Source organism: Bison bison, unplaced genomic scaffold, assembly GCF_000754665.1.
Source record: "Bison bison bison isolate TAMUID 2011002044 unplaced genomic scaffold, Bison_UMD1.0 scf7180017864484, whole genome shotgun sequence".
Classification (NCBI taxonomy): domain Eukaryota; kingdom Metazoa; phylum Chordata; class Mammalia; order Artiodactyla; family Bovidae; genus Bison; species Bison bison.
This window is the reverse complement of record NW_011495044.1, coordinates 4,644,321-4,669,314: the sequence shown is the minus strand read 5'-3', so window position 1 is coordinate 4,669,314 and position 24,994 is coordinate 4,644,321. Positions and strand designations below refer to the sequence as shown.

Sequence of the window (24,994 nt, the reverse complement as noted above, 5' to 3'; positions counted from 1 at the left end):
CCTCCCCCCCCAGGTCCACCTCCCCCCCCAGTCCCCACCAGTTCAGGCTCAGATGACTCTGCTTCACGCTCAGCACTGTTTGCGCAGATTAATCAGGGGGAGAGCATCACACATGGTAAGTGAACGCTTTGGCAAGAGGAGTCAGTAAACAACTTGTTTTGGCAAGAACTTACCAGCTAGCAACCTGGTAGTCTGTAAACCAGAATCATGGTTTGTTTATGGGAGGTTCTTTTGGGTTGTTACATTCTTTCAGGTTGCCTAAAGGGACAGCAGAGCTGGCTTAAATGGAAATTGAAAATGGGTCATTATAGTTGTGGGAATCTCTCTTCCCATTAGAAGTGATTTAAGGGGCACGTACAGAGTACCTTCTGTATTGTGCCAAGGCATGGTGCCAGTGGTTCTCCCTAGAGCTTTTTCCATGTTACCACATGGTCTCTTTGGGAAGTCATCATGGAAGAGGGTGGTTAACTTCTTCCGAGGATGTGTATTAGTCATAACGGAAAACTTGCATAAGAATGACCTAATGTTGGCATAGAAAAGGCTCATATACAGTAGGTTGAAGTCTAAATTATACAACACTCTCCTAAGAATCTACCTATAAAAATATTCAAAGGACAAGTTTTAGACATTATTATTTATAGTGGCTAAGAATGGTATAACAATCTGTATATCCAACTTTAAGAGAAATGGTTAACTGTGGTATGTTCCTTTTGATGGAATATTATGCAACCGTTAAGTCTTTTTTCTGCCATGAACCATGCAGTGTTTAAAGAAAAAAACTAACCACACGGAGTGGTGATACTAAAAAGCTAGTGTTGCTTATGTAGATTGGGCTCTGTTCATAAGCAAGGCACGTGTCAGCCTATTGAGGGCGATTGTGGAATTTTTTTTCCCTTAAAAAAATATATTTTTAGAAACTATAGGCTAACTTGAGAAAAATTGTACTGTGTTAATTGGTTAAACCAAGTTTTTTTTGGTCTAAGTGTGTATGCTTACATCTAAATAAAAAACAACTATGAATAGAAAAATCATTGGAAGGGAAGTTTCAAGTGCCAGCACTGATTGGGGGTGGGTGGTAAGTTAGCTGTGAATGAGGTTATTTTTCCTTTTACCAAATTTTCTTTATTATCACATAGTACTTTTTCTTCCTCTGTTGATTTAAAAACTGTGTACGTATTTTGTGAGTATATACTTAGTGTCGTTCTAGATCTTTTTCTTGTGTTTTTATCCCCATCCCCCCGTATATACACATTCTGCATTTTATTTATTTTTTAGTGGAATTTTATAATTTAACCTTGAGGTAGAAGAGAATTATACAAGTGCTTCTCCAACGGTGTGAGAGAGAACATCTCAGAGGCTCTGGGTTTTGGCTTTGAATTTTTGGTTAAGGATCAGTGTAACTTCTGATAGCAGAAGTTGATTATTGCCTCAGCTCAAAGCCCTGGTATGAAGGACAGGAACAAAGCAGCTGTTGTTCTTACAGCCCTGAAACACGTATCTGATGACATGAAGACTCACAAGAACCCTGCCTTGAAGGCTCAGAGTGGTCTGATACGAAGTGGCCCCAAACCCTTCTCTGCATCTAAACCAGATCCCCCCAAACCAGTCGCAAAGAAGGAGCCAGCCCTACTTGAACTGGAGGGCAAGAAGTGGAGAGTGGTGAGTTAAAAATGCCCAGAGTGGGGGAACAAGTGGGGGCACAGAGACTAAACGGGGCGCAGCCAAACGAGTGCAGGCTTTTGATTACAAGAAAGAAAGTTTGGCATAGTCTGGTTTTGGGGGTGTGCTTAGTGATGAGGTTCCTAAAAAGGGATCTCTTTAACAGGAAAATCAGGAGAATGTTTCCAACCTGATGATAGAGGATACAGAGCTGAAACAGGTGGCTTACATATTCAAGTGTGTGAACTCAACATTGCAGATCAAGGGCAAAATTAACTCCATTACTGTAGGTGAGTTCTTCTTGGCCCAGGCAGGCTCTGTCCTAGAGCTTAAGAGGGCTGGCACCCTACCTCCCCTATTTCTAGAGATTCTTAATAGAGTGTTTTCCTTTAAATTTATACTGTTAACCTGCTCCCTTTCTTCTCCTAGATAACTGTAAGAAACTTGGTCTGGTGTTTGATGACGTGGTGGGCATTGTGGAGATAATCAATAGTAAGGATGTCAAAGTTCAGGTAACTCGATACCTTGGCTCCTTCCTTTGGTCTCGGGGATTAATTGAAAGAGACACAGCCGACCCACAGATGTTGCCCTGGTAGAAATCTGACTCTGTGGGGTCTGTAAGCTGAGCTGCTCCGTATGTGGCAGGAAAAGAGTTGGCCCTTAGCGTGAGCTGTTTCCAGCACCATCCCCACCCACCCCTAGTATCCAGTATCTGTTGTACACCTGTGAGTTGTTCATGTGCTCCTGTGAAACAGGGAAAGCTTTTCCCACAGTTAACTGTTGTTCTTCCAGAGGCCAGAACTCAGTGCTCTTGGTTTCCTCTGCAGGTAATGGGTAAAGTGCCAACCATTTCCATCAACAAAACAGATGGCTGCCACGTTTACCTGAGCAAGAACTCCCTGGATTGTGAGATAGTCAGTGCCAAATCTTCTGAGATGAATGTCCTCATTCCTACAGAAGGCGGTGACTTCGTAAGTTTCTTGATCCCTTTAGTAGTATGATGTGAAACCAGAAGGGCCTGAAGGCTAGTGTTGGAGAAAGCTAGTTGATGGACATTCTGCACCAAGTGAGGTCCAACCCAGCTGTGCACACCTCACGCACATGGAAGCCTGAGGTGGTCCCACAGAGTAGACCCCCTAAGGAGAGTGGTTTCTGGCTTTCTTAGGCTGAGCAGATGCTCAGGGTAGCAGAAAGGACTGGGGTTGAGTCACAGCACCCTGTGAGCCATTCACATTCCCATCTGTACCTCACAGGCGTAACAGCTGTCCAGGGTCACTGGTCAGTAGGAAATAGACTGCCACCTCCATCTGTCTAGCTTTGGAGGCTCTGTCCTCATTCCTGCACTGCACTGCTTCGTCACTGTGTCAGTGGTGGGGCAGGTGGTCTCTAAGATGTGGTGCTGCCAGTTCCATAGCCCCCATAGCCAGGCTTTCACAAGAGGATTCCGTTTCCCTCATTACATCCTACTTGCTCTCACAGTTTAGTGCATACAGGCATTGGGAGAAAAGTGTTAAGATTTAATTAGCCCCATGTTGGCCTAGCTCAGGTTTAAACTTGTTGTTTCTCTATTTGCAGAATGAGTTCCCAGTCCCTGAGCAGTTTAAGACCCTATGGAATGGGCAGAAGTTGGTCACCACAGTGACAGAAATTGCTGGATAAGCGAAGTGCCACTGGGTTCCTTGTCCTCTCCCTCACACCATGGGATAAATCTGTATCAAGACGGTTCTTTTTTAGATTTCCTCTACCTTTCTGCTCTTAAACTGCTTCTCTGCTTTGAGAAGCACAGCTACCTGCCTTCACTGAAATATACCTCAGGCTGAGATTTGGGGTGGGATAGCAGGTCAGTTGATCTTCCGCAGGAAGGTGCAGCTCTTTCATATCAGCTCAACCACACCGCCAGTCCATTTTTAAGCAACTGCAGACCAGGACAGGTGTGTTTTAGCTTTCAGCCTTTGGGGTTATTTGACCAACAAATAGTCTTTTGGGAAGACTATAGCAGTCCCAGGAATTAACAGGTCAGAATGTTCACACAAGTTAACCTTTTTCTAACAACAAGTGTGAAGGTAACAGAAGCTGATCCTAGTTAGTTCTTCTAACTTAAACTAATTATCACTATTGACAAGTGCGGCAAGGGTTGCATGGGACCAAAGGCTGAAGCTTGGCCATCTAGCATTCCTAGGAAAATGATTTCCTACGAGCATTCCTTTTCTTCTGCATTCCATCCCGCACCTGGCCAAACCTGGCCGTAGGTTGTCCTGTGGAGGCTGCTGTGGTGGTGCCCTGCCCCCAGGCCAGCTAAGGGAGTCTCGGACCCTTTCTCTCTTGGGCCCCTGCCCAGCACCTTCCTACAGAGATGACTTTAAAAGAGTGAAAAAAAAGGAAAACTGCACCATTCCCAGCAATCTGGCTCCCTTTCTCCTTCCATTCTAGGTGCCCATTGTCCGTCTTCACTGCTTCCATGGCCCTGTCACGCTCACAACTTGTGGCTTCTGTCTGGGCACCTGAACAAAGGACTAGAAATCTCCACTGCAGGCTGTTTTAGGTCTTGTGTAAAAACCTTGCACAGCCTTGCTAATGCAACTTTCAGTTTTTCCTCTAGGACAGACACTTTACCAAAATATGCAACTTTTTTTTGGTGGGAAGAGAGATTGTCCTGTGATTTCTACCCATTTCCTGAGGCCTGTGGAAATAAACCTTTATGTACTTAAAGTTATACAGAAAATAGAATAAAATTAATACCAAACTCGCTTAGTATTTATGTATGATATTTGCTGAACAGAGATGTAAGAACTTTGAAAAGAAAAATGACACCAAGGATAAGAAACTACTCTTTATTTTAGACGACTTCATAAAATTGTTTTCACCCGTCCCCACTTCTTGCCTTTCATCCCTTTGTTTCAGTTGAAAAGTCTTGAAAGAGGTGAAGGAAAACCAGAAGGTAAACTTTGTAGCACTTAAGAAAGTGCTTCCCCCAAATGCAGCTAATCATTTCCACAGATGGGGCATTCTGCAGAACAGTCTTCCAGAAGTGGTGCTAGGATTTCATGGGGTAAGGGAGTCAGGGGCTAAGATGTTGTCTTTAGCAGAAATTCTCAAAAGAGTCCTTAATAGTCTAAGGTGGGTTGATCTCCCAAGAGAAAAGGGATATGGAATGTTCCCTAAGCTTCCTTGAGCAATCTTTTTTTGTTTTTTCACAGAACACATCAGAAGCAGTTTGGAGTGTGCTGGTAATACACATTTTTGAGATGGAAGTTAGAAAGCCTGATCTGTTCATATTTTTCCCCCTCCCATTCTTTGCTAACGCCAGCAATAGAGTAACTCTGGAATCCAGACCACCAGTCATATTCAGAAGGGACAGGTTTATCAAGGGTGGAATGGAAAGAACCAGCTACCTCCTCCTTTTTAAATTTTTACATTTTTCTTTAAACCTCCCTATTGTCCCCATCTAAGTTAAGCAATATGTATACTTCCTGCCTTAAGCAATCCAGTTGGGTGCTACTTCCCTCCTTTTGTGACAGAGCAACTAATTCATCACTACCTAAGGAGACAGTGCTACCAAGGCAAGATCATGGGCTGCCGGAATTTGTAAAATAATACCCAAGACACACAGAAAGCAACATACTCAGAGGAGGACAGCCATAAAGAAATTACATGGATGCATTAGCCAAGCGATACTTTTCCGAGCACTGGTCAAATCACCAGAACAGTTAAAGCATTTTTTGTGAATACCTCAGGCCTGAGTACTGGCCCCTTGGCTTGAGATGTGGCTAGATTTTCCTGAGAAAGTCACTCATCTTAGACTATTTCATTGGTTCAGTTTGTTCAGTCTCATCCAGGCCTGGGCAAAGCTCTGGCACTGACCTGCAGCAAACTCCTGATTCCTAAAAGAGTCTGACCATATCAGAGGCTGTAAAACAAGCTCCACGGCTATTAGCTAATTAAATTGGCATTCAGCACCATCTGCTGATAGGATGAGGCAAAGGATAAGATTCGTATCTTGGATCTTTCCAAGCGGGGCATGTTCGATGATGACTAGAGAAAAGGATTAGTTGCTAGCTGGATCTGAGCTCAGGCTTGGGCATAGAGGGAACTGGTTTGGGAGTGGGAGGGGTTCCCTGAGCTCTGGTTCAGACTACAAGGGTTTCACTCAAGGAAGGGTATGATGTGGGCGTAAAACCATTCTTCAGACAGTTGAAGATGGTCACCTTCAAGAGCCAGGAACACCAGCTGTCCGGCCTTGTCCATTGCCTTTAGCCCCAGGCGGTCCTGTAGAGATAAGGCATAATTAAGAAGCTTAATGGTTTCACAGTAAAATCATAAATAATGTTAACGAGATATTCTCAAAAATGCAGTATTTTCTCTTGAGTATTAAAATTTAGGTAAATGAAATGCAAATAAGGATACTTCCCTCCCATTTTTTCCCCTGAATATTAAAAACGTGTTTTTGATGGCTGTTCCTCTCCTTGCTTGAAGCCTTGGGTGGTAGGGTTTTGGTCCACTGTGTATCTAAGCTGATCGGTCTTCTCTCAGGACACCATGGGGATGGGCGGTGGTCCATTATTGTCTTCTGATTTTTATGGAGTCAAGCAATTGGGAAAAAAGTTACGTGCCGTTGAGGTTGTTCTATACACTTTTATACTCTGCTTTCTGGAAAGTCTCCCAAAGCTTCCGGAGGACCACCTACAAGTGGGCAAGCCATGGACAAAACCGCCTCAAAATGTCAACTGGGACTGAGCCAAAGATGGGAGAACATTAGCTAGAGAACTTAAAACATACCCAACTCTTAGATAACAAAACTCAGACACTTCAACATTCGGCAGCTGGATAAGTCATGACAGCTGGGTTGTTGAACAAGTGTGGCTGGGGAGATGAGCAGTTAGGATGGTGCCAGAATGCTGCTCCTGCTGTTCACTCTCTCAATCGTGTCCAACTGAGACCCCGTGGACTGCAGCATGCCAGGCGTCCCTATTCACCAACTCCCAGAGTTTACCCAAACTCATGTCCATTGAGTCAGTGATGCCATCCAGCCACCTCATCCTCTGTCCCCTTCTCCTGCCCTCAATCTTTGCCAACATCAGGGTCTTTTCAAATGAGTCAGCTCTTTGCATCAGGTGGCCAAAGTACTGCAGTTTCAGCTTCAACATCAGTCCTTCCAATGAACACTCAGGACTGATCTTTAGTATGGACTGATTGGATCTCCTTGCTGTCCAAGGGACTCTCATGAGTCTTCTCCAACACCACAGTTCAAAAGCATCAAACCACCAATTTGAGTTTCATGACAAGTTCTTAAGTGTAGCTTGCAAAACTCTTAACAGACCCTAGCTTCCTTTTACCTCACCCGCAGCAGAGCACCAGAGGCAGGAGAAAAGCCAAGAGATGACAATTGGCCTCTGAAATTACTTGGGATCTGAATAGAAGGCAAGTGGTTCAGATGTATCATTTCTGCACTTTAGGAAAAGTATCTCCAAGATAAAAGCCTGAGAATGTGGGAGACTCCAGAACTGGGAGTGGTGAAAAGCTGCTTGAGAAAAAAGCCTACCCTGAACAAAATTCATAGCTCTGTTCCTCCCAGTCTCCTGCAGGAGGAGCTTTCCCCTGTCAGTGCCTGGTTTAACAGCATCTATTGATATTAGTGTTTTGAAGTAACAGCCCTCCATATTTTCTCATGTGGGGGCTCTTTGGATTTGTGATGGACTGTGCCTCAGCAAAGGAAGCCAGTTCTAACCCTGTTATCAGAAGGAGTTAGAGATATGTTCCTTGCCCAGGCCTGAAAACACGAGGAACAGGTCCTTTAACCTTCAGGATGGAGACTTCAGTAAACCAGTGCCTGATAAGCTGGTGCCAGAATCAGCAGCCTAACGAGTCTTGCCCACAGCACCTGCTGTGCTGGAGTGTACAGGACCAGGTATGTCACCAAAGCACCTAGCAGCTCCCAGAACTGAGCTGACAAGGACGGCACCTCCCCTCCCCAGTTACCTGTGTGTATAGGGTGCTCTCCTGTAAGGGAATGGTCTCCTTGGCTTGGCCACTTCTGTAAAATCCAAACCACTACAGGAGAGGAGGAAGAAAGGAGGTCAGATCAGATACACACACACATCGCCAACTACTTCAAGACTGGCTAGTAGCTAAGACTACTGACGAACAACTCCCTAAGACTGCAGCAAGGAGGGGCAACAAAGCATGTCTTGAGTCATTTCTTCTTAAGGGTGGATCCTGAGGTGTGAGTTAATCATTCCGAAGAGCTTTCCAGTTCCCTAGAATTGCTGCTTCCTACAGTTACTGAGCACCTACTCTGAAAATCCTTGTGTGGTATAAACATTCCAAGATGAATTTATGTATACAGTCCCTACTTTTAAGCAGCTCTGGTCCAATGCACAGACACAACTAATTGTTTAGCATGGAAGTCAGCAAACTTTTCCATAATAAACACAAAATAATTCAGGCTTTAAGGGGCCACGTGGTTGCAACTACTAAATACTGCCATTGTAATACAAAAGCCACGAGACAGTATTTTTTAAATGAATATGGCTGCATTCTTTTTTTCCTCTGTCTCTGCCCACCAGCTCCCAGCTGCATCCCAGCATGGCATGTGGGATCCTGGCCAGGCATCAAACCCACATCCCCTGCAGTGGAAGCTTGGAGTCTTAACCAGTGGACTGCCAGGGAAGTCTCAATATGGCTGCATTCTAATGAAACTATTATAGATACTGAAATTTGTAACTCATGTAATTTTCACATTATCAAAGTTTTTTACTTTTTTCTACCATTTAAAAACAAAAACCATTTTCCTTCGTGGGCCATACAAAAGCAGGTGCAGGGTGGATTCAGCCCATAGGCTGTGGTGTGCTCTGACACAGTGTGATGAACACTGATATTATAGAGGCTGATAATTCTTAAGAGGGAGTAAATTCTGCCTAGAAGAGGGGTGGCTTTCTGGATGGAGGAAATGACATCTGAGCTGAACAGGAGCCTGTCAGGTGGAGAAGCCCAGGGAAGGGCATTTTAGAGACTAAAGCATGAACAAAGGAACACAAGAAACCCGGGCCGGGAGCAGGGCATTTCCAGTAGCGCAATATGACTTGGTCCGAGAGGGGATGAAGGGATCATGAAGTAAGATTAGGTTGGAAAGAAATCAAAGCCAAGTCAAGGCTGAACGTGAATGTGAACCTCAGGTAGTTACAGATTTTGGACTGGTGCTGCTGAACCTTTTCTGGATCACAGATTTCTAAAAATCTGATAAAAAATTTCAGACCCTTCCTCAGAGAATGCAACTTCAGCTTACCCTTGAACAACATGGGTGTGAACTGCTCGGGTCCACTTTTTTGTGGATTTTGTTCAGTACTGTGGATGCTGAGGGACAACTATAAGTTATATGTAGATTTCTGACTGTGCAAAGCACCAGCGTCCCTAACCCCTATGTTGTTCAAGGGTCAACTGTATATAAGTTTGCAAACAGTTTTGGGTTGTGGAGGGTTACAACCCTGAGTGTCCCATTTATAGACCTCAGAACCCCTGCTCTACACAAATGTGGGTGGAAGGGACTGACAATTCTTCCGAGTAGGCAGCTGTGGGGGTTTTTTTTGTTTTTTTAAAATTGATTTATTTATTTGGCTACATTGGGTATTGGTTGCAGCATGTGGGATCTTAGTTCCCTGACCAGGGACTGAAGCTGCATCCCCTGCATTGGGAGAACAGAGTTTTAACCCCTGAACCACCAGAGAAGTCCTCAGGCAGCTATGTTTTAATGCCATTTCTCTGCCAGTCTCCTGGCATGTTGTGGCCTAAGAAGCGTCTCACCTCAGAATCCACAGGGTCCACAATGGTATCATTGAGGAATTTCACCATCACAAACTTCTTGAGGGCCATCAGGTTTTTCTTGTAGGACTCATTGACACCCTGGAGGAAAAGGCAATAGTAAGAACCGTGGGGACATTACCATCAGATTCTAGCCAGGGAATTAAAAGCTTGCAGTGCTCTGGTCTGCGTGACCCTGGGTTTCTTCTCCATGGTAATGGGCTGCTTTTCTCGCTTCCTGCCCAGAACACACCAGGTACAGCCTTTTTCTTAACATGCCATCTGATTGACTGCTCCCAGCAACCATGGCGGACAGATGGCCACCATGAATCTCTCACTGCACTCCACAGGTCTCCATCACATAGGTTAAAGGCTTCTAGCCAGAGAAAGCCAAGGCAAAATAAGAAACTGCGAACTCTGAGTGGTTCTGCCATACTATTCTGTTACCGTCGCCCCCCTCTTCAAATTCTGTTTTTGTTTGTTTGTTTTAAACCTCCAGATATGCCAATAAAACTGAGCCAGAATCTCCCAACCCATGTTCATCTCTGGGACGCACTCAGTGCCCTGTGCAGTCTCTCTTCTTAAGTAAATCACTCTTCTGAAAAAATACGACCCCAAAGCGATCCACTGGAAAGGCTTCCCTCAGTAAGGCAGCAGTTGAGTTTCCTGCCAGCCAGCACCTATTGAGTTCACCCCGCTGCTTCAACACTAGGCAACAGGAAGAATCCACAGGAAGAAAGCCAAATGAATTTCAGCCTCCCTAAAGCGACTTAGCAGCAGCAGCAGCAGCAGCAGCAGAAGGAACTGAACCTCATAAGCACTGCCTCCCCCAACACAGAACTTCCGGTTTCCTGGGTTCTGCCTGGGATATTTGGACAGTCACTGCTCATCTGTTTATAATGTCCCTAACAGGAAAGGGAATGCACAATTATGGTAGCCTGGCTTGGGTGCTTACTCTCTCTTGATTAATATCTGCCAGGAAGATGCTGTGGTTGCGGTATATGTCCTCCCTGATGGGGTCGTGCCAGTATTCTGCTTGCACCAGGCTGCGGGAGAAAAAAAAATAAAGGTGACCAAGCGGCACACTAGTCAGTATGCCTGAGGCTGGCCCTGGGCACAGGCCACCAAGAGACCGAAGGGGCAAAAGACCAGAGCCTTCTGTTCCTGCTGCCTGATCCCTTTTTCCTTAGCATTTCCTATGCTCCTTCCTTCTTGTCCTTGAGACCTAGCTTAAATATCTTTTCTTCAAAGACCATTCTGGCCAAACTAGGCACCTCCTCCACTGCTGTCCATCACTGCATCTTGTTTCTGCCACAGCCTTAGCTGGTACTAAGGGGGGTCTAGTTCCCTGATCAGGGATCGAACCCAGGCTCCCCTGCATTGGGAACTCAGTCTTAACCACTGGACCATCAGGGAAGTCCCTGGGCTATCTTATTTTGAACTTCCAGGATCTCTCTCTTACTCTTTAATGATTGGTTTTATTTGAATTCTTTTCTAGAGTCATGGATGATCTCTTTCTCTCTGAAGATAATAATATAGGCTTTTTTTTTGTTTAAGGTTTCCTTCAGCTTCTTGAATTGCCATCTGTTTCTTCCAAGTCCCTTTTTACTTTTTGTTGTTTTGATCTATCTTCTATTTTGGAAGCTTTCCTCAGATGTCTGATGGAGGGGTGGGTGGCGGTCCTTGGCTCACTGTTCATATTTAAACAAGAGCTTCCCTGATAGCTCAGTTGGTAAAGAATCCGCCTGCAATGCAGGAGACCCTGGTTCAGTTCCTGGGTGGGGAAGATCGGCTGGAGAAGGGATAGACTACCCACTCCAGATTTCTTGGGCTTCCCTTGTGGTTCAGCTGGTTAAGAATCCGCCTGCAATGCGGGAGACCTAGGTTCAATCCCTGGGTTGGAAAGATCCCCTGGAGACAGGAAAGGCTCCCCACTCCAATATTCTGGCCTGGAGAATTCCATGGACTGTATTGTTCATGGGGTTGCAAAGAGTCAGACACAACTGAGCCACTTTCACTTTCACTGAGCTGAATGGAAGTTCTTCACACAGTTGGAAGTTCTTCACACAGTTCAGTTCAGTCGCTCAGTCATGTCCAACTCTTTGCGACCCCATGAACTGACGCATGCCAGGCCTCCCTGTCCATCACCAACTCCTGGAGTCTACCCAAACCCATGTCCATTGAGTTGGTGATGCCATCCAACCATCTCATCCTCTGTTGTCCCCTTCTCCTCCTGCCCCCAATCCCTCCCAGCATCCGGGTCTTTTCAAATGAGTCAGCTCTTCGCATGAGGTGGCCAAAATACTGGAGTTTCAGCTTCAACATGACTCCTTTCAATGAACACCCAGGACTGATCTTTAGAATGGACTGGTTGGATCTCCTTGCAGTCCAAGGGACTCTCAAGAGTCTTCTCCAACACCACAGTTGAAAAGCATCAATTCTTTGGCGCTCAGCTTTCTTCACAGTCCAACTCTCACGTCCATACATGACCACTGAAAAAACCATAGCCTTGACTAGACGGATCTTTGTTGACAAAGTAATGTCTCTGCATTTTAATATGCTGTCTAGGTTGGTCATAACTTTCCTTCCAAGGAGTAAGTGTCTTTTAATTTAGACAGCTATCTACTGGTGGTTCCACTACGTGCTAGTCAAAAGGAGTCCTGATTTGTTGGAGGATTGCGAAACATCAACCTGCAGATCTCTCTGGGACCAATCAGTTTTTTCAGGGAGGGATCCATCAAACTTCTGCCAAGGAGGAATAACCTGGCTGCTATCATTCTGGGAATCAAACAGGAGGAGGTGGGTTTTCACTATGGTATCTTATCACCATCCTGTGTTTATTATCACAAAGTCTGGTACTTCTTGAGTTAAACTGCTCCAGAAAATAAATTTGGCTTCTCTTGTCAGGGTTGGGGACGAGCAGTCACTTGGACATACACTTAAGGGATTCGGGGAGTCTGATCATTGTTTCTACAGATTTTCAACAAAGAGTCTCATGCACTTACTCTACCAAGGTATCTTAGATGTCAAATTCCTGAGTCTTTCTGAGATTATAAAAAGTGAACTGGTCCCTTCTTGTCAGTGTTTCCTTCAATAGACATAAAGGTTTCAGAATTTTCTGCTCTGCTAAAACAGTTATCACTCATTCATCTGCTTTCTTTCAAAAAACATACTGACATCTTTTTCACCATCTCTTCTCTCCTCTCTGTTCTCTTTGCCCTTGTGAGTTTATCACAGTTTATTCTTTTAGCTTCCCTGGTGGCTCAGAGGTTATAGTGTCTGCCTGCAATGCCAAAGACTCTGGTTCGACCCCTGGGTCGGGAACATCCCCTGGAGAAGGAAATGGCAACCCACTCCAGTATTCTTGCCTGGAGAATCCCATGGACAGAGGAGCGTGGTGGGCTACAGTCCACGGGGTCGCAAAGAGTTGGACACGACTCAGCACTCTTGCCACGTTGTTGCCATTCTTTTGCTTTGTTGTTGTTTAGTCACTAAGTCATGTCTGATTCCTCTGTGACCCCATGGATTGTAGCTCATCAGGCTCCTCTGTCCAAGGGATTCTCCAGGCAAGAATACTCGAGTGGGTTGCCATGCCCTCCTCCAGGGGATCTCCCTGACCCAGGGATCAAACCCAGTCTCTTACGTCTCCTGCATTGGCAGGCAGGCTCTTTACCACTAGCGCCACCTGGGAAGCCCCATAACCATACTAGTTGATCCCAAATCTCAGCTATCACCCAGAATATTCTAGACCTACTAAATCCAAATTTCTAGGGATGAAGCTCTGGAATTCATTTTTAATGAATTTCCCAGGGGGTCTGACATATCATTTAGGTTTGGGAACAACTGAAGGACAACATACTCCAAAAGTAATTCTGAATATGTTTAAATACCCAAACATATGTAGTTGAGGACACTGATGTAAGAGGTTAACCCTTTGCTGCTGACAATATAAAGAATCTGTCCTTCAAATATTAACAGTAGTTTCTTAGCTTGAGTAATTTCTATAGGCTTGTTTTTTTTTTTAAGATGAAAATGTATTGTTGTAATTACATTCTTCTTATATAGAAAAATGTCCTCCCTTTCTTTAAATTACTATTAGAGCAGCTTTAGATTTACAATAAAATGAAGCAGATAGTATAAAGATATTCACAATCATTTGAATATCATTTAAATATCACGAGCAACTACTCCTAGAATCACGGTTAGCATGCAAGTCCGCGTGATATCATCATGCGGTGACAGTTCTGCATCCTTCTCGGCCAACCGTACATACCGTTCCTGTATAGCTTTGTTGTAAGCCCCAGCGTTCAGTGTTTTTCTGATGAAGTCACAGATGTGTGAGCTTTCTCCTGGGCACCGAGGGAGTCCAAAAACACCTACAGCAGCAGAAGACAAATACCCATGCCTTTAATAATCACGTCCTGAATACCTACTATGTGCAGGGCATTGAGAGAAACAAAAAAACCAGCAATAGATCCTGATTTCATTCATTCATTTCTTAAGGAAATAATGTCTTTGGAATTAATACTCTAACCAGCTCCCTCCTCCTCCGGTGTTCCCTCTCCTTTCTGCCTCAGGCCCTTTGCACCCACTCCCCTCTGAAGGATGTGCCTCTCTCACTGCTTCAACAGGGGGCCTCATTCTCATCTCTTGGGTCTTGGCTTAGAGAAGTCATATCTGAGAACCCTAACTCAAGCAGTGCTCAACCCCTGTTCCTCCCCCAACCCAGTTATACCTGCGTCCTCATCAATAACATTTTGCGGGGTACCAGACATACCAATTCTAAGCATATATTGGCAATAATTAATTTAATCCTTACAATCACCCTGTGGAGTAGAAATCATTATTTAGAGCATATTACAGATAGGAAACTTTTAAATGGAGAAGTTAGATACTTTGAGGTTAGACAGTAAGTGATGGAGCCAAGATATGAACATGAGCATTCTGGTTCCAGCGGCCAGGCCTTTCACAAATATAACCACTGTTCTTCCATTATTGTATTTTTTTCTTTATCACAGTTACTGCTATCTGTATTTATTTTGTTTGCTTACTTGTTTCGTGTCTACTCTCCCCTACTAGGATGGAAGTTTCATGAAGACAGAAACCTTATCGGTCTTGTTTTGAGGTTTTCAATAAATATTCATGGAATCAATGAATGAATGATAAAGCTGTTTCTACCAATTTGCATCTGAATAAAACATATACTTTTAAAAAGTATTTTCCTACCTGTTATTTTATTTCCTCCTCTGAAAAATTCCCGTAAGATGGGCAGCGTCTTATTTTAGCTTCTTTCTGTGAGAGGGACCCTACAATACCAAATTACTTGCCCAATTAACACTTAATTGGATGAATTCAATTTACTGATTATAAGGGGAATCCTGCTCCTACACTCAACCAGCTTAACAGCTAAATCCATCAGAACAGAAATAAAGTTCTACCCCAAGACACATCTGCCCCAAAAGTTTATTAATTCTATCTAAATAGCAAACCTGTTGGGGTGTTTTTTTTTTGAAAGATTTAATCTCTGCTGTTAATTTTACAGACAAAAAAAGTCTAGACACTATTCACTGCCTAAGTCCCAATTCAATATGACACCACTCACGTCAAAACAGGAAAGGTTGTTGGACTTTCCAAACTCCTCAACCACTGCCTGCTACACGGCTGCAACCATCTCAACTGCAGGAAATCATGTCAATTATATTAGAGAAAAGTAGGCAGTAATGTAATGACTCCCCTGTGTTCCAGGTGTCTGGAATCCGGTTTTGTCATCCCTGCTGGCTAGTTTGTTATAGCTTAGCAAAACAGGATTTGGGGGAGGATGGCTGACTTCTTGTACAAATAGAGATGCTAGAATATTTTAGGTAAAAAGGACAAAGTTACCTTGATGTTGTCCCCCAATTGAGATGAGATTGACCATGGGAGGTGATGGGCATCTCTGAGCCACTGCCCGCCTGGAGAAAAAAAAAGGGATTATCAGTTTCCACTGTCAGATGGAAATAGATCATCAATAATCAACTCCCCAGGGGAGTCTGGGGGAGAATGGGTACATATATATGTATGGCTGAGTCCCTTCACTGTTCACCGGAAACTCACATTATCTGCTAATCAACTATACCTCAATACAAAATTAAAAGTTTAAAAAAAAAAACTTCCCAGATTAAGTTACTTAATCTGTGGTTCCCCAAAGCCACAAAGTTTCAGGATTTATTTTCCTCTGATACAGCCAAACACAAATCTTTATTCTTTCATAGAAAATAAATTAAGTTCCACAGAGCTTCTTTCAAGGGGCTATTTTAGAAGAGTTTCCCATCCAAGGTAGATGAAGATTCCAGAAACACTAAACGGATAGATCTACCTGCATTAAAGGGCAAACAGTCAGTTTCACGTGATACGATATATAAGTGGTATGATATAACAGAAAGGGACTTACAGAAACTGGCCTCCCTGGGAGAATCCCATAGCATTGTAGCCTTGCTGCAATTTAGGATCCTTAGCAAGAATCTGACACACTGTTGTTACTTGGGAGTTGACATTCAAAAAGAAGCTGTTCTCCACATCCTAAAAGAGAAATCAAAGGACGGGGCTGAACACAAGCACTGGCACCTTCTCTACGAGGCAAACTTGTTTAGGTTGGTACCCTCATAAGCCACTCAAGAACTTAAGTATCATTGTATGGTCTTCTGCTAAAAATGCAAGGTAATGCATTTTAATATTACATTCTACGAAATCAGTCAGCAAACCTTCAAAGGAACTGAACGGTGAAGCGCCTCACCTCTCTGAGAGTCTTCCCAATCTCTAAAGACAAGACGTGAATTCCAGGTATTTTCTTCTCAACCATTTTTTTAATAGCACCCATACTTAAGGGATTACAACAGCTGTCTCCTAGACAACAAAGACAATCATGGAAACTTATGAGTAAAACAACATTATTTAACTTTTTAAAACTTTGTACTTCAAAAGCATTAATGAAAATATGCAAAGTCAACACAGAGAAGAAAATATTTGCAAAACATACTTAGTAAGCATTTAATATCTGAAATATACAAAGAACTCTACGAGTCAGCAAGAAGATAATCTAATTAAAATAGGGAAAGGACTTGAACAGACATCTCTTCAAAGAAGATATACAAATGGCCAACAAGCACATGAAATTATGTTCAACATCACTGATCATTAAGGAAATGCACATCAAAATCACAATGAGGTACCAATGCAAACCTACTAAGATGCCTTTAAAGCCTTCAATATTTTTTTTAATTAACTTATTTAAAAATGGAAAATAACAGACTTACCTGGTGGTCCAGTAGTTAAGAATCCACCTGCCAATGCAGGGGACGTGGTCCTAGAAGACCACATGCCACATGCCACAGGGAACTAAGCCTGTGTGCCACAACTACTGAGCCCACTCACCCCAGAGCCCCTGCACCACAAGAGGAGCCACCGCAACGAGAAACCCATACACTGCGACCAGAGAAAGCCCTCACACAGCAACGAAGACCCAGTGCAGCCAAAATAAAAAATAAATGTAAAAAACTTTTTTTTTCGTGTGTGTGTGCAATTAATTATGAAGAGACCTTGTCCGCCTTGTCAGATAAGTTTAACGTTTTCGTTTGAGGCATGAAGAAGAAAAGGGTTTCCGTTCTCCAGCAGTGAGCCTTAGCGTCAGCCATTAGTTTAAGAAAAATGAAGGAAAAATTGTGCAATTTTTTGTTTCGTGAGCACATTAGTGCTTCGCCTTTGGCCGCGGCCGTGGCCGTCTTGCCGTTTTCAGACTTGGGAGACGAGGTGGCTGTTGTAATTGCTGATCCTATGAGAATGTGAAACTGGATAATATATGAAACGCAAAATAAAAAGAAATCATCCAAAGCAAAAAAAAAAACAACTTTTAAATAGAAAATAACAAGTGTTGGCAAAGACAGGGAGAAACAGGAACTCTTCACATTGCTGGTGGAAACTGCGAAAACAATTGGATGGTTCCTCAAAAAGTTAAATACACAATGACCATTTGATCCATTAATTTCAATTCTAAATACATAACCAAGAAAAGGGAAAACATATGTCCCTACAGAGCCCTGTACAAGAATATTTAAAGCAGCATTATCTGTAATAGCTAAAGGTGGGAAACACTCAAAAGTCCATCAATGGATGACTGGATAAACAAATTATGGTAGATATATACAAGCAAATACTATTCTGCCATAAAAAGGAACAAAGTATTGAAACATGCTACAACATGGATGAACCTCAAAAATGTTATTTTAAGTGAAATAAGCCAGAAATGAAAGCTTACATACTGTATAGTTCCTTTTATATGACACATCCAGAACCGGCACATCCACTGAAACAGAAAGCAGACTGAACATTTCCTGGGGTGATGGGAAGACGGGGTGAAGAGTAATTCCTTAAAATGGGGCACACATGTTTTCTGCGGTGATGAAAAAGTTTTGAAACTAGAGAGAAGTGGTGGTTGCACAACATGAATACACTAAATGCCACTGAACTTATGCTTTAACATGGTTAAGTGTATGTTACATGAATTCCACCTCAACGACAACAAAAAGAACAACATTTTTTGCTCCGCTCATGTTGTTAACAAGTAATAACTTCAAAAGCCCAACACGGTATCATAGGGACCCCAAATTCACAATTGAAAATAAGCAGAGGTGCGTGTTCTCTTATCGTCTAGAGCATCTGCGGCTCACAGGCCCCAAGGCACCTTGAAATCTTCTCTCTCTTCAGGGCCAGGACTAGAGCAAGACAAGTAAAGAAAGCTCAGGTAAGTGCTGACGCTGAACTCACATTCTGCACTTTTTTTTCTTCCTGTTTCAGGGAACCAAGAACTAAGAATAGGAAGCAAAGTGACTGACTGCTGAGTAGGATAAGTGGGCTAAGATCATTTTCCATTTTGAACTTAATCTTTCCATTTTCAACCTGAAAGCTAAACTTAAAAATTCGTTTTTAAAGAAGGAAAAGAGCTCGAGCATGTTCTATTTCTCACACTGAACTATAATCACGGGTTACTTAGGTGGCTTCCAAATAGACTGTGCTCTGGGAGAACACAGAGCTCTCATGCTCTCTTTTAACTCCACTGCAGTAGCCTGAGGCCCTGGCACAGACCCTTGAAAGAACAATCTCTACTTACTGACTCTAATTCCTCTCTGAACATTTTTCTTTCACCTATTCCAATAAGGTTCTCACTCTCACCACTCCCCTAAAAGTGGTTTAATCAAGGTCATTACTGATCTTCCCATTGTTAAATCCAATAACCAATTCTTAGCCCTCATCTTAGTTGACCTATCACCAACATTTCACAGTTTGCTATCCCTTCCTCTTGAAACATTTTCACGTGGTTTCCAAGACATTGCACTCTCCTGACTCCACCTTCTCCCTAGCTGTTCTATCTCTGTCTCCTTTGCTAGTTCCTCTCCATCCCCTTGGGGGCTTCCCTGGTGGCTTAAGGGTAAAGAATCTGGTTTGATCCCTGGGTAGGGAAGATCCCCTGGAGAAGGAAATGGCAACCCACTCCAGTATTCTTGCCTGGAGAATTCCATGGACAGAGGAGCCTGGCGGGCTACAGTCCACAGGCTCAAAAGAGTCAGACATGACTGAAGCGACTTAGCACACATGCATTCCATCTCTACATCCTCCAGATGCTGGGAATGCCTCAGAGCTCGGTCTTTAGACCTCTTTCCTCTTCTGAATATCGTCACTCCCTAGGTGATCTTGTCCAGTCTCACGGCTTTAAATACTAGCCATATGCCAAAGGTTCCCAACTTAATCCTCCAGCCTGTATCTGTCTCAAGACTCCAAACTCCAAATGCCTCTACATCTCCTGAATATGTAACAAACATCTCAAATTTAGTAAGTCCCAAAGCACATTCTTGATTTTCACCCTACAGGCTCCCCCATTTTGGTAAAATGACAACCTCATCCTTCTCGTTGTCCAGGCCATGGAATCATCCTTGACTCCTTTCTCACGCCATATATAATCCGTTAGCAAATCCTACTGGTTCTATCTTCAAACTGTTTCCAAATGTTGACTACTTTTCAACATCTCCCCTTTTACTATACTTTTTCAAGTCACCGTCACCTCATTTCAGTTCAGTTCAGTCGCTCAGTCATGTCTGACTCTTTGTGACCCCATGGACTGCAGCACGCCAGGCGTCCCTGTCAATCACCAACTCCCAGAGTTTACTCACTCATGTCCATTGAGTCGGTGATGCCATTCAACCATCTCATCCTCTGTCGTCCCCTTCTCCTCCCACCTTCAATCTTTCCCAGCATCTTGTTTAGATTATTGCAAAAGCTTTCTAACTTTTTTCCCTGCAAAGGTCCATGACCTCCTACAATCTAGTCTCAATATAGCAACTTGTCTTTGTTCTGTCACTCAGCTGTGTCTGACTCTTTTTGACCCCATGGACTGCAGCATGCCAGGCTTCCCTATCCTTCACCACCTCCCGGAGCTTGTTCAAACTCATGTCCATTGAGTTGCTGATGCCATCCAACCATCTCATCCTCTGTCGTCCCCTTCTCCTCCCACCTTCAATCATTCCCAGCATCAGGGAATATAGGAACTAGAGTGCTTTTAAAATGCAAATCAGATCATGTCACTCATCTGCTCAAAACTCACAACAATGTCCCATCTCTTCTAGCCAAAGTTCCTACAGTAGCCTTAGTAGCCCCAACAACATATGCAGGCCATCCTCCTACCCCTATTTTCTTCTGACTCACTGCGTTTCAGCTACACTGACCTGAGTGTTGCTCCTTGAACACACTAGACATACTAGATATACTTCTGCCTCATGGCTTTGCATTTGCTGATCTTTCCACCATATACTCACATGGCATCTTCTCTCATGGACTTCAGGCCTTTGCTCAGATAATCACTTTTTCAGTAAATCCTGACTTTGCTCTATGAAACTGCAAGCCCTCACTTGCACTCTCTATCCTCCCCCTCCCCTGCTTTATTTTCCTCCATTGCACGAATCACCATTTGACATATGTTTATTTATCGTTTGTCTCTTCCACTGGGAAGTTCTAAAAGAGCAAAGAATTTAGTCTGTTTAGTTTACTGTATCCTCAGGATCCAGTAGGTAGTCAATAGCTACGCGTCAAAAGTATAAACGAATTACAGGTGCCTAAGAAATCTCTGTTCAATGCATGAATGAACAAAAGGATGGAGATACCGCGGTCGCGCAGGCACAACCCTGCCTTCCCGAGCGAGAGTCGGATGCTGCACCCTGACGCCACTGCCGTGAGATTAAACCAGGACACCGCGGAAAACCCTACCGCAGTGCACAGCCTGCTGTGAGCGCTTACCAAAAGACAGCTCCTTCCTCATCATCTCCCTTTCCAATGCAGGATAACCCCTAAATCCTAAAACGTGGAGCCAGTCCGGTCCTGTGTGACCACGGTCCCCGCCCTCCACACTTGCACTTTGCAGACGCGAACCCAGGCTCGGAGAGGGAAAGGGTCGCGAAACCTTTTTGACTCTCTTCTCACTCCCTCCTTCACTCACCCATCCCATGCCAGATCACCAGCGGCAGGGGAGCCGACGGGTCGAGATGCCCCAGCGCCAGGGAAGCGCAGGAACCCAGCAGGAAAGCGAGAGCCAAGAGCCACAAGCAGCTGGACGACGCCATCTTGACTCTATCACGTGACCGCGCTCCCCTGGCCCCGGCCTCTATGCAGGCGCGGGCGCGAGGGCGGCCGCGGCCGCGGGCGCATCGCATCCGCCACACCTCCGTCTGGGTTGCCCCGGTCCGACGGGCGTCTCTCCTGGCTAGTTACCCCAGTAGACTGCTCGCCATCAGAAATCAAACGCGTGCCAACATATTCTCAGTGCTTCCTGTGCATCAAGCACTGTTCTAAGCGCTTTACATCTGGTAACTGCTTTAATTCCCATCACGCCCAAATACCCTTCTCCCCATTTTACAGGTCAGGACACTTGAGGCACTGAGAATGTGGGTTAGTAACCAATGTCACAGAGATAGTACGTTGGTGGATCCAAAGGCTTTGCTCTTACCCTTGCATCGCCCTGCCTTTGGAAGAAAAGTACTTTGTGAAAGAGAAGGAAGAAAGAAAAAAGAGCTGACTCAGCTCTTTGTCAGAAATTGAAGGAGAGTTATAATTTCCAGGGCTAATCATAGCAGTGTGGTGTTTGCTATCGTGAAGGAAAGATAGAACTTCAAAAGGCAAAGATAAAATGCCAGAGAAGGACTGGTATAAGCTAAGATAGAGAGGGAAGGTACATGTTTTCTAGAAGTGTCACAACTTCCAGATTGACAAGAGCGTCTGATGGATGTAAGCATGGTGGGAAAAGCCACTGCCATTTTCTGGTATAATCTCAAAAGCTGAATTATGGTAGGAACCTCTCATCCACCATTTCCCACTTTTCATTTGCCTCTAGATTAGTAATCTCAATCCTTGCCCGCAAAAGAAAAAAATGATTTTTTTCAGCAAAACTTTGAAATTGTTTAAATGGAGAGTTTAAGTGAATTAAAGTGTATCCATTATATAATGGAAAATTGTGAGGTGGATTTTATTAAAGGATAGGTAAATTTGTATATGTGGTGCTGGTTGTTTAGTCTCTTAAGTCATGTCTGACTCTTTCGCAACCCTATGGACTGCAGCCTCCCAGCCTCCTCTGTCCCTAGGGTTCTCCAGGCAGGAATAGGGGAGTGGGTTGCCATACTCTCCTCCAGGGGATCTTCCCCACCCAGCGATCGACCCTACCTCTCTTGCATTGGCAGGAGAGTTCTTCACAACTAGCACCACCCGGGAAGCCCAAAGTTGTATATAGTGACATGGGAAAATGTTTTTGATCTATTTTAAAGGAAAAACTAGGAACTGTATTTTTACAGGAAATATATATGTTGTTCTGAGGGGCAACTACTGAGTCCCATGCTCTGCAACCAGAGAAGCTGTGGCAACACTCAGGGCAAATAGAGAAAGCCACAAGCAGCAACAAAGACCCAGTGCAATCAAAAATAAATAAATAATAAAAAAAAATTTTTTTTAAAATAAGTATTTATATTGTGATGGATATACCACTCTATCTTTACTGAAAATTGTTGGATTGTCCACATGAAATTGGTGAACATTATGATATGTAAAACCTAGCTTAATAAAGCTGTTCTTCCAACATCTGTATATTCACATATTTCTCCTGATTTTGACTGAAAGGCTGAAGCACTGACAAGCAAAAAGAAAGAAAATAAATATATACAAAGATCAGGAAGCTGTCAAAAGTGACATCTGGGGAATGGTATTATGTCAACTGAAAAAAAGTGCACAACATAAGAGCTGTGATGTGAGTTTTATTTGGGGCAAAGTGAGGACTATAGCCCAGAGATAATTTCTCAGAGAGCTCTGAGGATCTGCTCCAAAGAGGTTAAGGGGCAGTTGTCAGTGTATAATGTGATTTTGGTGAAGCAAGAGACCTGCAATCAAGTGCTTATTTTGGCAGAGGGTTGCTGCTTTTCGCTATAAGGTAGCTGCTGGTCAGGAGGAGCAGATGCTTCTGTTGAGGATTTTAGTGCTTTCCTGGGCATGAGAAGATGCAAGAATTGGGGCTCATAAAATCTCCTGAAAATCTCTGACTACCTGGAGGCCTGTTCTGCCAGTTGTTTCCAGAGCCCACTGTGCTTCATTCCCGATCTCCACCCTGAACTCCCTTCAGGGGATGTTGAAGGTCAGAGACTGAAGGCTAGTGACTTCATGCTTGTAGTGCCGCACAACGAGCGACAGTCTTCAGTTGCAAATTATAAGGCACTTTCATTTTGTGTTTTATACGCTTCTGTATGGTTTTAATTTTTATAGGAAGGATATATAACTTATGTTTCCCCCAGTTTTATTGAAATATAGCTACAACATTGTGTTAGTTTGAGGTATACAACATAATGAATATGTATAATAGATACATAACTTTTATAATCAGTAAAAGATATATATGTACATTAAAAATTATTGTGTTTCTCGGTTAAGGCAATGAAATAAAGCTTTCTCATAGACTCTGTTTCCACCAATACCCAAGAAAGTTTTAAAAGTTAAAATTTCATTCACAGCACGCAAAGAGTAACAGCTTAATATCTTAAATGTCAACAAGTGGCAGTCAAGGAAAGATATAGAAGATTCTGGTCTGGAGCATTCCATCAATACTCATACTGCTAAAACTCAAAATCCTAGAAATTAACACATACATATATGCACATATATCCTGAGAGAAAAGTAAGTGGCTTCCTTATCTTTTATCTCTTCTCTCCGGAGACGTGAAAATGGCTGCTGAGGAGAAGAAGGTGGAGTGAGAAGTGGAGAATAGACTAAGTCTTTAGGTAGCAGTGAAGACTCCAGGAAAGCCTAGTGAATCAGGGGAGGCTCTTTCCCATAGTAGAGTGAATTCTGAAGTAGACCCTTGAAACCTCAGAAGTGACTGCAGAATATTTGTATTCTAACAAAGACTGCATCCTACCTCCCCTAAGTTCTGCACCCTCCTCTCCTTCAAACTAGCTTATAAGTCATACAAAAATAACAGCCTCAAATTGCTGTTCCTTAGGAAAATCAAACCAGTTTAAGATCAAGTAGGAAGGAATTCAAGAGGCAAATAGAGAATCAGAAAAAACCACTCCAAGTGCTTTCAGCACTAAAATAATCTAAAAAGAAAATAAACTCAGTAGGCAAAACTCAAAAATGAGACAATAAAACAACTGAAAGAGATGGACAGAGAAATCGCACATCTGATAAAGTAGAGACCAAAACAGTGTCATTAAAGAACTAATAAATGCATTAAAACAGCAAGGAACAGAAAAGACATGGCTGGAAGTTGAATTTTCGATGTGGAAAAAGGCTTGAAATAATTATAATAAAGGCAAATGGAAAAACACCAAGAGATTAAAACAATCAGAGAGAAGCTACTAGATATGGAAGACAGAAGTTGTTGGTGTCCTCAGAGTTAAGAACTCTTAATGGAATAAGAAGTTTTAAAAAATATAAGAACAGAAGTTCCTCTAAAATGATGTTAGTCTGTAGCTTGAAAGGTCAAATATTTGATACAGAATATTTAACCCTGAGATGTATTTCAGTTATTTTATTGAAATTCAGACATCCAGGCAGAAAAAAAGGCAAATCATCTCTAAGGAAAAAAGTCAGACTGTCCTCAGATATCTCAACAGCAACATTCAGAGACAGAAGACAGTGGAGCAGTTCTGATAGGTTTCTGAAAGGGTTCTGAAAGGACAAATCTGTGATCTGATAATTGTAAACCCAGTCAAGATGTCATTCAAAAGTAAAGGTATTGGGCAGTTCCCACAAATATAAAAGAACTTATAGAAAAGAGAAATACTTAGAGTGAAATTCAGTCAGTTAAGAAATAGGGCAAAATCAATAACCTCAGATATGCAGATGACACCACCTTTATGGCAGAAAGTGAAGAGGAACTAAAAAGCCTCTTGATGAAAGTGAAAGAGGAGAGCAAAAAAGTTGGCTTAAAGCTCAGCATTCAGAAAACTAAGATCATGGCATCTGGTCCCATCACTTCATGGCA

General features: G+C 43.2%; 2 protein-coding genes across 2 annotated transcripts in view; one reads left to right on the top strand and one right to left on the bottom strand.

Moving 5' to 3' along the window:
* Positions 1-4,402, top strand: part of CAP1 (CAP, adenylate cyclase-associated protein 1 (yeast)) — a 38,622-nt gene extending 34,220 nt beyond the window's left edge. The window contains exons 9-14 of the mRNA XM_010862814.1: positions 12-115; positions 1,484-1,659; positions 1,826-1,949; positions 2,089-2,171; positions 2,487-2,630; positions 3,235-4,402. Of these exons, the coding sequence (XP_010861116.1) occupies positions 12-115; positions 1,484-1,659; positions 1,826-1,949; positions 2,089-2,171; positions 2,487-2,630; positions 3,235-3,318 (715 nt within the window). The 3' untranslated portion in view covers positions 3,319-4,402. The remainder of the gene's footprint in view (positions 1-11; positions 116-1,483; positions 1,660-1,825; positions 1,950-2,088; positions 2,172-2,486; positions 2,631-3,234) is intronic.
* Positions 4,403-4,476: 74 nt separating this feature from the next.
* On the bottom strand, positions 4,477-21,176 carry PPT1 (palmitoyl-protein thioesterase 1). Its single transcript, XM_010862726.1, has 9 exons — positions 20,972-21,176; positions 16,226-16,335; positions 15,884-16,011; positions 15,334-15,404; positions 13,727-13,829; positions 10,409-10,499; positions 9,457-9,555; positions 7,636-7,707; positions 4,477-5,925 (listed from the first exon to the last, which is right to left on the bottom strand). Exons 1-9 carry the CDS (start codon positions 21,093-21,095, stop codon positions 5,803-5,805), a joined length of 921 nt encoding a protein of 306 aa, XP_010861028.1. The 5' UTR covers positions 21,096-21,176; the 3' UTR covers positions 4,477-5,802.
* Positions 21,177-24,994: the final 3,818 nt, after the last annotated feature.